The sequence below is a fragment of the Polistes canadensis genome, unplaced genomic scaffold (assembly GCF_001313835.1).
Source record: "Polistes canadensis isolate GaletaPanama2010 unplaced genomic scaffold, ASM131383v1 scaffold_66, whole genome shotgun sequence".
Lineage (NCBI taxonomy): Eukaryota > Metazoa > Arthropoda > Insecta > Hymenoptera > Vespidae > Polistes > Polistes canadensis.
The window spans coordinates 264,173-276,481 of NW_014569613.1; the positions used below are offsets into that span (position 1 = coordinate 264,173).

A 12,309-nucleotide genomic window follows, 5' to 3' on the forward strand; every position below is an offset into this window, starting at 1 on the left:
ACATATATATATATATTTATATTTATTTATTCTTATATAATTCTGTGGTATATGCATTCATATATAGTTTTGTTTATTTTTTATTAATTGGTATATTTATATTGATTTTTATCTATAATTACTTTATTAAATTTATATTATAATCTCATAGTTGATTATAATTATAAGCAGTGTTTTTTTTTTTTATTGTAATGTAATGCATTGGAACGGTGTTCCAGCACCTTTTTACGATATTTGTAATATTTCAAAAGCGAATAAAAAATATTCAAGAAAGAATAAGAATAAATAAAAAAAAAATAAAAAAGAAATTATTTTTAATTTTGTACCAGTTCCGCAGCACAAGGAAAACAGCTGTTTTTTTTAAATTTCATTTAATTAATATTTAAATAAAAAGCTTGACGAGAAGTGAGTTTAGGTACCTTTATTTTTATAAGAAAAGCATTGGTTATAAATATAAATATCGAGATTTCGTAGAGACAATTCGATAAAATCGTATTTCAATCGTTTACCTGCTCGATAGATGTGTTCTAACCAATACACCCAATCGATCGACACAAATCGATCGAATTTAATAAAACGAAACATGGCTTCCAGACAAAAATTATTCATAAAATCGTCCTTGGCACGATTTATGGCTTAAAATGTATCGTATTATTTTTTTATCCTATATTGGTAAGCATTATAATATAAAATAATTTTGGTTGTCATCTTAACCACAATAACCGATCATTCATGTTTCAGTCATGGTGATGATCGGTAAGCTCGACTGCGAACGAGTTCAAAAACCTTCACTCGAATCGGTAACATTAATATTAACAAATAATATCTTTGTATATAGAATTGTTTATTTATATTTCATGAAAATTGTGTGTGTGTGTGTGTGTATAAGAATCATAGGGAAGTTCGATTAGTTGAAAATGGTCCATCTTGTCATTCGAAAAATTCGAAAAAAACAATCGAAAAAGCTAGCAACATTGCTCAAAAAGCTGCAGAGGAGGCCAAAGCTGCATCAGAAGCTCAGAATATTGCTGGTCAGCAAGCAGCACATCAAGTACTTAATGTTATTAATTTATATTTTAATAAAACGTTTTTGCTATTCCTTTTCGATTATGTAGAATAAGCTTCTGTATAATTTAAAGAAAAAAAAATTCGATCTTATTTGTATATTTGTAATATTCATTTGACGAGGATACAAAAATATTATGAAGATTAAAATTTAGGTGAAAGCACAATTGGCGGAGAAGGCGTTACAAGCTGCGAGAGCTGCTGAAGCAGCATTATCGGGAAAAGAAGCGATGGTTCAACAATTGCAAGAAGAAGTTAAGGAATCACAAACGGTCGTTCAAGAAGAAATGGCATCCTTGCAGCAAGCGAAATCTAACGTTAACGCTGCAGTCGAGGCTGCAAGAGAATCACAAGAGCAGGTATAAATATTTCACAAGAATATAATTTTTTGTATAATCTTTTAGACAAAAACTTTGAAAGAACAAAAGGGAACGAAAAGAAGACAATTATAAATTAAACACACAAAAAAAATAATGTTTAAATAAAAGATTAGAAAAATTAAAAAAAAAACACACACACAAAGAACCAACGAGATAAAATCAACAATTTCGAAGAAAAAAACCCAGAAAATTAAAAGAAGAAAATGAATACAGGATCTCGTGATACAAAAATTGAACTTTGTATAATTTAAAACAACGAGCTTGTTTTAATTAAATCTGTTATAATATCTGGTAAATATTGCAAAAGGAAAAATACGATATAAATATAAATTAGATCGCGTTCGTAAAGTTTGTGCCGATTTTTTAATGAAAAATACGAAAAGACAATTTGAAAATTTCGATAAATGAGTACATTAAAAATAAATATCAAGCATATACTTATAAATTGACATGAACTTTACGGACAAGTAAATCAATTGATATAAATGTGGTGTACATTTAAGGTGTGTAATAAGAATTTAAGGCAGAAAAAATTTACAACTTCCTACGCAATATCTCTTTGGTAATATAACTACGTAGCTCAAGGCTATGGTTGATCTCTTTTAATATTGTAGTCATACTTTTTCCATTCGCTAGTTTACTTACGTACATAAGTACATATATATATATATACATACGTAGAAAAGGGAAACGATTAAAGAAGATAACTAGGTCTTCCCAGGATCGATATATCCTCGTTTTGTATGAATTAAAAGAAGTCAAGGATATTTCTATCTCATATTTTCCCCTTCTCTATATTCTTTTTATTTTTTTTTTTTATTTTATTTTTATTTTTCGAATGAATATCGACAAGCCAAGTTATTGCAAATTTCATTCTAAAGTATTCTTTTTTTTTTAATAATATTGTTAACTATAGTATTCTATAATATAAAGCATTATTTATGTCAGCTATCAATTATATTTGAAGTAACTTTACTCTTTCTTTCTTTCTTTCTTTCTCTCTCTCTCTCTCTCTTTCTCTATCTTATTTGTATTATGCTGTCTCTCTCCTATCTCTTTGTTTCTCTCTTATTCTCTATTTTTCTTCATTATTCTATTTCTACCTTTTTCTATTATTTTTTTTCCCCGTTTTTATTAGCCTGTCTCTCTGTTTTTTTTTTTTTTCTAATACTATATCTATCTCTTTCTCTTCCTTGTATTCACTCACACTACTTCTTTCGTATGTTAACCGACTACGCCCTTTCCCTCCTTTGCATCCGTTTAATGATTATCTGAGTTCTAGTTAAACAACAAAAAATATCAATGTGTAAATGCATATATAAATTCTGTTAACAAGCAATCAAAATAATTGTGGCTTAACATTTAGAACTTCCAACCTTCTTTTTCCATTACATTTGTAACAAATCAATATTTATTTATTTTTTTATATTGATTTAATTTTATAATAAGAAAAAAACAATTGTAAAAACAGATTTAATATCTATTTTACTAATAATAATCATTTGAAGACTTATTTCAAATATTTCTATTTAATCATCTTGGAATCATTTAAACTAATATTTTCTCAAGTTAATTAAATATAATAAAAATTTATTTAAATTGCATCATAGTTAACGATTGACAAAGATAGATCGATCAGATTCAAGAGATCGTAGTGTGCATTCTAAAAATATACAACTTGTTCAATTCACGTCACTATACCAAGTCACCAACGCTTTCTAATCTTTTTCAAATACTTTTCTTGTCGTCAGTACTATTTCTTTTACTTTTTAGTCACGATCCCTTGAGAAAACTTGATGTTAGTTTCAGAAGAAATTCTTTATTAATTTTAATTATTTCTTTTATCTAATTATTTATCTATCAAATAGAGAACGGGAATTGTATATTTCATGCAGCATTTCTCGTTTCTATCAATTATCAAATACCTATGTACAACTCGATAGTTTCTGCTTGTTAAAAATACTCAAATTCCTGCCAAAAGATCAATAAAAAAAAGAACAAAAATATTTAAAAATTATATAATTTATTTATATTGAATACTTACTGAAGATGTTACCATTGGTTATAGGGCAACTCGATATAAAGTTTGTCATTATACTGATATTATTTATTTAAATATAACATATATTTATCTATATACATTATATATTAACATTTACAAATAATTTATCGACCCCAAGGCAACAATATTATTATAATAAATGATTTTTATTATACTGGACTCTCTAAACTCTTCAACTTATCAACGTATATCTTTGTACTCTCCCTTTTTTACAGGTTCGATTTAATTCTTTACAAATACTTTCTCTAACACATCATTTTAATTATACTAATATTATTTATTTACATATCCAAACCAATTATCATTCTTACCTCATTATTATATTTGTGTAGATATAAAAATTATATATTTAAACAAAATCCTAACATATTTTTAATTAACCGTTTGATAATTTTCAACGCGAAATATGAAATCACTAATCCCACTTCGTAATCCTCGAACGGTTAATCAGCTTAATATATAAAAAAAAAAAAACAACATATCACATAAAATTAATTCTATATAAATGAAAATTAATAATAATACAGTAAAAATTATATTGATTGATCAATGAAATCACGATCACAGCTGAAGACGCTCACACACGCAATGCAAACGGCTAAGAGAAACGCAGCTAATTCCAAATTGGCAGCAGACGGTGCACAGAAGTCTTTACACGAGAAGGAAGAATTACTCGAGGCAGCTAAGAGACGTCTCGAAGAACTGAACAGCGAATTACGAGTTGCCAAACAAGATTTAATAAATACGAATCGAGCAGCGGCCAAAGCAAACGAGGCTGCACACGAAGCCAAAGCCAATGCAAATCGCAACAAAAGAAAATCCTTGTTACGTGCAAAAACCTCGGTGAATCCTGACCGGAAATATCGACAAACTGGGAAAAAAATAATTAAAAGGAGAAGAAAGAAAAGAAGAAGGAGAAAGTTAACTTGAACGTGAAAATGTTGCGACATTTTTTCTTTTTTTTTTTTTCTAAATCAACTTAGAATAAATTTGTAAAGAGAACGCTTATTTAGTTTTTAATTGCTTAGATCTCTCTGACGACCAGTCCTTTTTTTTCTTTTTTTATATAATGATATTCATAAGATTGATATATATATATATGTGCTGTATATTCTATTAAGAAAACAAAATAAAAGTATATAGATTTATTTTCATTTTACTTACCCCACTGTCTAACGATTTAATCTACGAGGAAACGTTTTGAGACAGGAAAAAGAAATCCACATATTTTTTTAAATAATACTAAGTTTGATAGAAAAATAAATTGTTTCTATGTTAAATTTAATACTTTTCATACAAATTAATTATTTATTATAAATATCATACATTATAAAAAGAAAAATATAAAGACGAAGTTTATTTCTACCATATATATAAAATAACAAGTTTTTCTTTTATTAAATTTATAATATTACAATCGGTCGAAGAGTAATGCATTATACCACTTACATATTATACAGAAATAATGGCTGTTGTTATTGTTGCGTTAATATTATATTAACTTTATAAATAAATTTTTAATATATAGATATAAAATATATAGTTCAATATTATATTTGTTAATTATTTATAGTTCAAGTATTATAAAATATTTATAATAGAACCCATAAAAATTTTAATTTCGAATAATTATAATAAATACATTACAATCACATACTATACACGACACATTGAAATTAGTATAGATACTTAATCATTAGATTATGCAAACATTTATGATTCAACTTCAGATATTTCAGATTAAAACGACTGTGATGTTATCTCACGTAAAATACAAATAAAATTACATTATCTCATTCCAAAGATTTTCTTTGTTGCATATAATATTGTTTTCGTCATGGAGGAACATACTTTAAGAAGATACCATTAAGGAATGAAGATAATCCTTTTGTTAATCGTATATACACGTTAGTAACAAACATTCATTTGAAAAAAAAAATTATTACAATTCATCCTGTTGATTTAAATAATATCATTTTTAGTTATTTTTAAGAACTCGTATGCAACAGAGAAGAATAGAAAGACACGAAAGATAAATCAGGTTAATCAAATTATAATCCAATAAATATCTTTTATGAGATATAAAAAAATAAAATATAAATTTATTTAGAAGGATAGGTTAGACGGGAGTTTAAAAAATGTAAATCAAATCGTCGATATTGCTCAAAAAGCTGCAGTGGATGCCAAAGCCGCGCAGGATGCTCAAAATATTGCAGGTGCACAAGCATCTCGTCAAGTAAGTACCCCATCAACAAAAAAAAACAATAAATTACATAATTTTAAAATATTTTGTATAAATATAAAAAATAAATGACGTCGCATTTTTTTCTTTTTTTTATTCTCTAAAAATAAACATCATAAATTGGTTAGGCAAGAATTACTTTCAATTATTAAATTCGAATAACTATGAAAGTCTTATATCACAAAAAATTATTTCATTTCTTTTTTGATTATTAGTAGTTATAAAAAGACAGATATTTACGTGTTGTGCATCTATCTTCCGAAAGATTCTCACACTTTATTAATGATTTCCACGTTCGCGTCGCGATAAGCTTTTTAAAAGATCTCACATTCATAATCTTTTATCATTGATACGTTCGATTTACGTTACCGCTGACATTTACATTGAAATCGTGAGTCAGGCATAAACGTGCTGTCACGGTCCGCTGATTTTCTACCTTTCTAGAACATTATACAAATGCACATACACATATACATGTATATAGGTACATTTATACATATATATATAAATATGAATATATGTATGTGTGTGATCAAGATTTTTTGACGTGTTAAATTTGGAGTTCGTAGTAAAGGGTTAACGATTCGTTATATAACTAAATAAATTTGGATAAATTAAAAATAAATAGCATGGATAAAATTAGAAATTGAGTTGAGTTTAGTTTCTTCTTATTTTAATGGAAAAGTAAAAACAAATTTTTGTCAAATCTTGTATCCAGTCTTCTTCTAATATAGTTCCAAACTTTCATTTGGTTGATATTTAGTTTTTTACTGATATGATGATTATTAATGTGTTTGTCTTGCTCAGTTTCTTTTCATCATTTTATGTATTTTTCCATCGACCAGATCGAAGTTCATCTTTGACGTCAAAATTTCCAGATTGAAAATACAATTTTATATGGCATGCACTGATGCTATATCATGTTTCATAATCCTCATTAATTTATTTACCAGTATGAGTCAGATTCTTCCCTGTTTTTGTAATAAAATTTAAAAGTGTATAGAATTTATTTTGTATTTTTATGTTATATCTTAGCCGTTCTCTCACTTCGAAAAGTTATTTTTTCTTTAATATTCTCAGATAGTAGTAGTTTAATTTACTTCACAGCACGTGATCACTTTCGTTAGATTGTAACTAAGCACGTGCCTAATATCGTGATCTGATTAATCGTATAGGAACAATTTTCTACATTCTAATATATGCGAAGTACCAATCATTTGATTTTATCATCGTTCCCTTCGAATTTTCAAGAAAAATTGGTCCTATCAGAAAAGAATAACTTTTTTAAATTGTTCATAAAAAAAAATCAAGATAAGAAAATAAATAAATATATATATATATGAAAAATGAAAAATAACACTAAACCTTTTTACGGATTTCGCGATGTTTAGGTGAAAAATCAATTGGCAGGAAAAGCAATACAGGCAGCAAAAGCAGCAGAGGCAGCACTTGCTGCAAAAGAAGCAATGGTAGAACAACTCGAACGAGAGACAAAGGAGGCAGAGACCGTAGTTCAGGAAGAAAGTTCTTCGCTACAACGTAATCAAGAAAATGCGAATATTGCAATACAAGCAGCACGACAAGCTCAAGAACAAGTCAGAATAATAATCTATTCTTTTTAATTTTCTATAAATCTTGCATGTGTCCACATATATGCAACACGTCTAACATATTATATAAATATTTATATATTATATATTTATTTACACAAAGCTAAATAACAAATTCATAATATTTTTAATTTTGTTTAAAACTTGCTACAAATCTCAATACTAAATTATTTCAATACCCACAATTTTTTAAATGCATGAATCTCGAGTTATGGGAAAAAAATATACTCTCATTATATACAAATATTCTAATTTTAAATTTTCTTAATTTTTTAGTAAATAGAACTAATGGTAGATGAACTAAAAACACTAAAAAAAAAAAATGAACAAAAATGTATTTTGTAGGTCAGAACGTTGACGCAAGCAATACAAATAGCAAATCTGAATTTGGGAAATGCACGAACGACAGCCGAAGGTGCTCAGAGAGAATTCGAAGAAAAGCAAGATCTTCTCGAGGCATCGAAACGAAGAGTAGAAGATCTAATAAAACGTTTTGATTCAGCTAAGATCGAATTAGCAAACACAAAGCGAGCTGCTGACAAGGCCACTGAAGCTGCACGTCAGGCCAAGGTCAACACAGATCGCAACAGGCGTAGAAAAAACTTTTACCAAGATTGAATTGGAGTAAAGTCGGAGGTGTCTCTTTTTCTCCTTCCTTCTTTTTTCATCTTTTGTAAATAAACGTGAATGCAATGTTGTTTCTTTTTTTTCTGTTTCTTTTTTTTATTAAATAATAATTTCATTTATTCACAATCTTTACAAGAAATTAAACAAAGATGACAATTGTTTTGTTTTTTATTTAGATATGAAATGATTAAGATTTAATTACTCCTTTAATACTTACAAAAATTATTATGTGTTATTATTTATAATAATGTTATTTAAATTATGATCGAATAATATTGTATATTAAACTCATTAAATAGTAAGCATTCTAAAAAAAATTAAGTATTTCGTTCTTATTCTAAAGTAACTGTATATACGTTCAAAATWTATCCAATATGAATATAGTTCTTAGTCAAATTTTACATTAATACAAAAATTGTACCTCATATGTCTTATAACCATGAAAATAGCAATATAATACTCAAATCAAATGTTAAACTTAATACTATTATTGACCTCCATACATAAGTTCTCCCAATGGTCTAATAATCAATTCGGTAATATGAACGCGTTGGGGAGTTCCMATTATATAAATAACTGCATCTGCTATATCACTAGATTCCAAAATGGGTACTTGCCCGCTCAYATTTGATATGTCGATATCATTGGCTTCACTAATATCCGTAGCTACAAATCCTGGACTGATACTCTGTAATATTAAAAAGCGTTGAGAATAAATGATTTCTTTAAATTTTTCTGTTTAAATCTTCATTTGTTTCGTAATAATAAAATTAAAAAATTTATTAGTCCGCAGTATGTAAATAAAATACTTTATATTATATAATTATATTAATATTATAAACTAATAAAAGGTAGAAAAGTGTTATGTTCCGTTGTAGAACGAATAGGAATTTCTAAATGTTGCTGAAAATTATTACGATCGTATCTAGAGCTACAATCCACACTTTAAAAAGACCTGGAGTAATATAAACTAGGTATTCTATTTTATATTACTACTGTAATATTATCAGCTAATAAAATATAATATAATGTTATATCATATGCACACAATTTAAAATCAATTCTTTTAGAAATTAAACTAAATTAATTTAAAAATGGATTAATTTATTATAATTTTACATATTAAACTTGGGCATATATTTACCGTCACTCGAATTTTACTACCATGCAATTCCTTTGCAGTGGTTTCAGTAGCAGCACGTAAAGCAAATTTGGTGGCTGAATACATATTTAAAGACATACCCGGAAAAGAAACTACGTTGTGACCTGCCACACTGAAATAAAAAAGTATATTAGAATGATAAAATCAATTACTTTTTATCAGTAAACAATCGATAATAACAATAACACRAAGAACAGAAAAATGATAAAGATAAACTATCAAACCTGTTGATATTAATAATGCAAGCTTCTACGTTAGCATCCAACATCATTCTAGCGGCACGTTTCGTACAATCGATTGCTCCTAACACATTGACAYCAAATAATTTGTTCCAATCGGATCTGGACGAATCTGAAGGATATATTTTAAAAAATTATTTCATTTAAATATAATATTTAAAAAAAAAAAATTAAATTCGTACCCATAAATTTCTTATTTGATGAAACTCCAGCATTGTTCACCAGAATATGAACTACTCCAAAATTTTTCTTGACCCATTCGAAGGCTTGCTCGATACTTTCAGGATTGGAGATGTCACACTCGCATGCATAAAACTTTCCTTTACCTTTTCCATGAACATCCTGCATCTCGTTCTAATAAAAATGATTTTATTTTAATAATAGAAATTGCAGTCACATAAAACGTTGAACATAATTCTTATCGAAATCATTAGGTATGGAGACTGTTTACGAAATAATTGTCACACGTGTGCCTAAAAATTTTGTATTCTTGTTAAAGTTTCTGTGATGCCAACACTTATATATTAAGTATTAGGAATATATGTATTTTATTAACAATAAAACAATACAATTCTTTATAATGTTATATATATAATAAATTTTAATCTCTTACAATTACACTCACCCTAATAACACAGGGTCGTCTATTTTTTATAATAAAAGCAAGTTTAAAAATGATAAAAAGAAAAAAATGTAATAAAATTCAAACAATCACCTGCATTTTATTTTTCCTTCGTGCAAATCCAATGACAACGACGTCATGTTGTACGAGAGCTTTTGCTATTCCTAATCCAATTCCACTGGATGCACCAGTAACTATAGCTACTTTACCAGACCAGCGTTCCATTTTATGTAATTCTCAATCTCGTTGAACAGTGAGATAATAATGAATACAGAAAGAATAGAACGTGTTATCCCGTTGAAATTACGTCCCCTACTGATCGCAGCGATCTTCTCGCTCCTTAATAAAACATGTTACCTTGAATTATCTCTGCTACATTAAAAAACATAGAATGAACARTCAAGATGACATTGCACATAGTTAAAGACGTTACATAACAGAAAAATAACATTCCTTCTATTCGTACTTGTTTTCCGTATGTATATTTTGTGAATATATCATTGCGATAAAATAATATCACTTGAAATTGATCACACACTATTGGTGTTTTTTTCTCCTTGAAAATGCATTTTTGTGTTACATGTAAATATATATACCTATTGATGTTTATTAGAGAAACTATTTTTTATTTTATTATTTTTTATTTATTAAAAATCTATTTTTAAAGAATATTAAAGAATTAAAAARCAARCGGTCTTTTACTACGTATCGTACGAGTACGGTTTCATATTATTTTTTTCCAGTATTGCTAGCTTTGAAAATTATCAAGTTACTAATTAGATCATTTCTCAATGCTATTTTGTACTTTATTTTTCAAAAAAAGATCCTGATCGAATGTTTTTAACTATGTACAATGTTTCTATGATTGTTCAATCTATGTTTTTCATTTCTAGCAGAGATAATTCATGGTGACACGTTTGATTACGCAGCAGGTCGAACTTCGCTGTCCACCGCGCCTTTTTCTTTGCTATCAATGACAGATGATATCTCCCCGATTGGTCATATCGCGACCTAATTTGAACACAGAAGATCTTCCCGACTTATTACTTAAGTTTTAATATGATTAGAATTTTGTGAATTATATAGTATTGTGAATTATATAACAGAAATAATAATAACTTTGAATTCTTTGTATTTTTACTTTCTATGCATATTTTGGTAATATCATGCCATCCCGATAAATAATATTTGCAGTTGATTAAACAACTACACAACTTACACAATTACATATTAAATGCAGTTGCATTTGTAGTTGCAGTTGTATTTGCAGTTGCAGTTGCATTTGCAATTGCAGTTACAGTTGCAATTACAGTTGCTGTTGCATTTGCAGTTGCATTTGCAGTTGCAGTTGCAGTTAAAAAAAAATAAATTTTTAGGAGACAACAAATCTGTAATTAAAAATTTTCTAAAATACGTAATTTAATAGGAAAAATTTTTAAATTATTAATTTCGTCTTAAAAAGAATACGTATTCATTTTGATATACAAATAAATTTTTGTGAGACAAAAAATGTGTATCAATTAATTATGGTAAAGATTATTATTAAATTATTAATAACTAATTAAATAATTAATTAATAAAAGTTGAGGAGCCGGACAAACAAAAAGTGAGCAATTGATTGAAAAGAAAAAACAATAGAAACCTTTATTGCTTTGCTTAGAAATGAGAAAAAACGTTTTGTATTTTCAATTATTAATAACTAATTAAATAATTAATTAATAAAGTGTGCAATTATAGATTTTGAATGTGCAATTAGTGTTCAAGTAGAGTACTTATTTTTTTTTTCTACTGTTGAGATTTTATGCCAACTTTTCTACGGTTTATTATCTCTCATTTCGAGGTTGCTCGCTAATTTGACTAGACTACGAGATAACGCCATGATGACTAACAAGGCGCCATATATRGATGCTACTGTTACTTTATAAAATTCGTTAATTTATGAAATAAATATACATAWCAACTTGGTGAAGTATGAAAAAAGCAGAAATGCTTCAACTAATTAACATAAGAATTCACATGAGCCAATTAGTTAAAGTATGAAATTGAAATTTGATTTGCAGATTGGATCCGATAGAATATCACTACTAACAGAACATTACTATATTAATAATATTTTTTTATGCTTCTCCTAAAACGATAAGTTATTTCGTGTAATACCCAGGGTTTTCACGATTTAATTGAATTATACCATAATATATATAAGGCAATAAGAGTAAAGAGGTTTTAGGGGTTATATCGAGCGTACAAGTGATGTTACGCGAAATAATATTCGTTAAAATAATTTTTATAATAAATTTTAT

The 12,309-nt window shown here is 27.3% G+C and overlaps 2 protein-coding genes across 2 annotated transcripts; one reads left to right on the forward strand and one right to left on the reverse strand.

Moving 5' to 3' along the window:
* The first annotated feature begins 743 nt into the window (after nt 1-743).
* Nucleotides 744-8,185, forward strand: LOC106786110 (CAP-Gly domain-containing linker protein 1-like). Its single transcript, XM_014747155.1, has 7 exons — nt 744-800; nt 890-1,051; nt 1,221-1,424; nt 4,075-4,350; nt 5,618-5,743; nt 7,141-7,344; nt 7,705-8,185. Exons 1-7 carry the CDS (start codon nt 744-746, stop codon nt 7,975-7,977), a joined length of 1,302 nt encoding a protein of 433 aa, XP_014602641.1. The 3' UTR covers nt 7,978-8,185.
* LOC106786151 (farnesol dehydrogenase-like) lies at nt 8,158-10,342 on the reverse strand. The gene is made up of 5 exons (XM_014747248.1): nt 10,103-10,342; nt 9,570-9,741; nt 9,373-9,499; nt 9,131-9,260; nt 8,158-8,674 (listed from the first exon to the last, which is right to left on the reverse strand). The coding sequence occupies exons 1-5, from the start codon at nt 10,232-10,234 to the stop codon at nt 8,474-8,476; spliced, it is 762 nt and encodes a 253-aa protein (XP_014602734.1). The 5' UTR covers nt 10,235-10,342; the 3' UTR covers nt 8,158-8,473.
* Nucleotides 10,343-12,309: the final 1,967 nt, after the last annotated feature.

Excerpts from the sequence above, each read along its gene's own strand:
- LOC106786110 (XM_014747155.1), top strand. The coding sequence starts at position 744 with ATGGTGATGATCGGTAAGCTCGACTGCGAACGAGTTCAAAAACCTTCA. Across the intron at positions 1,425-4,074 it reads CAAGAGAATCACAAGAGCAG|CTGAAGACGCTCACACACGC; the intron begins GTATAAATATTT and ends TCACGATCACAG. Across the intron at positions 7,345-7,704 it reads CACGACAAGCTCAAGAACAA|GTCAGAACGTTGACGCAAGC; the intron begins GTCAGAATAATA and ends TGTATTTTGTAG.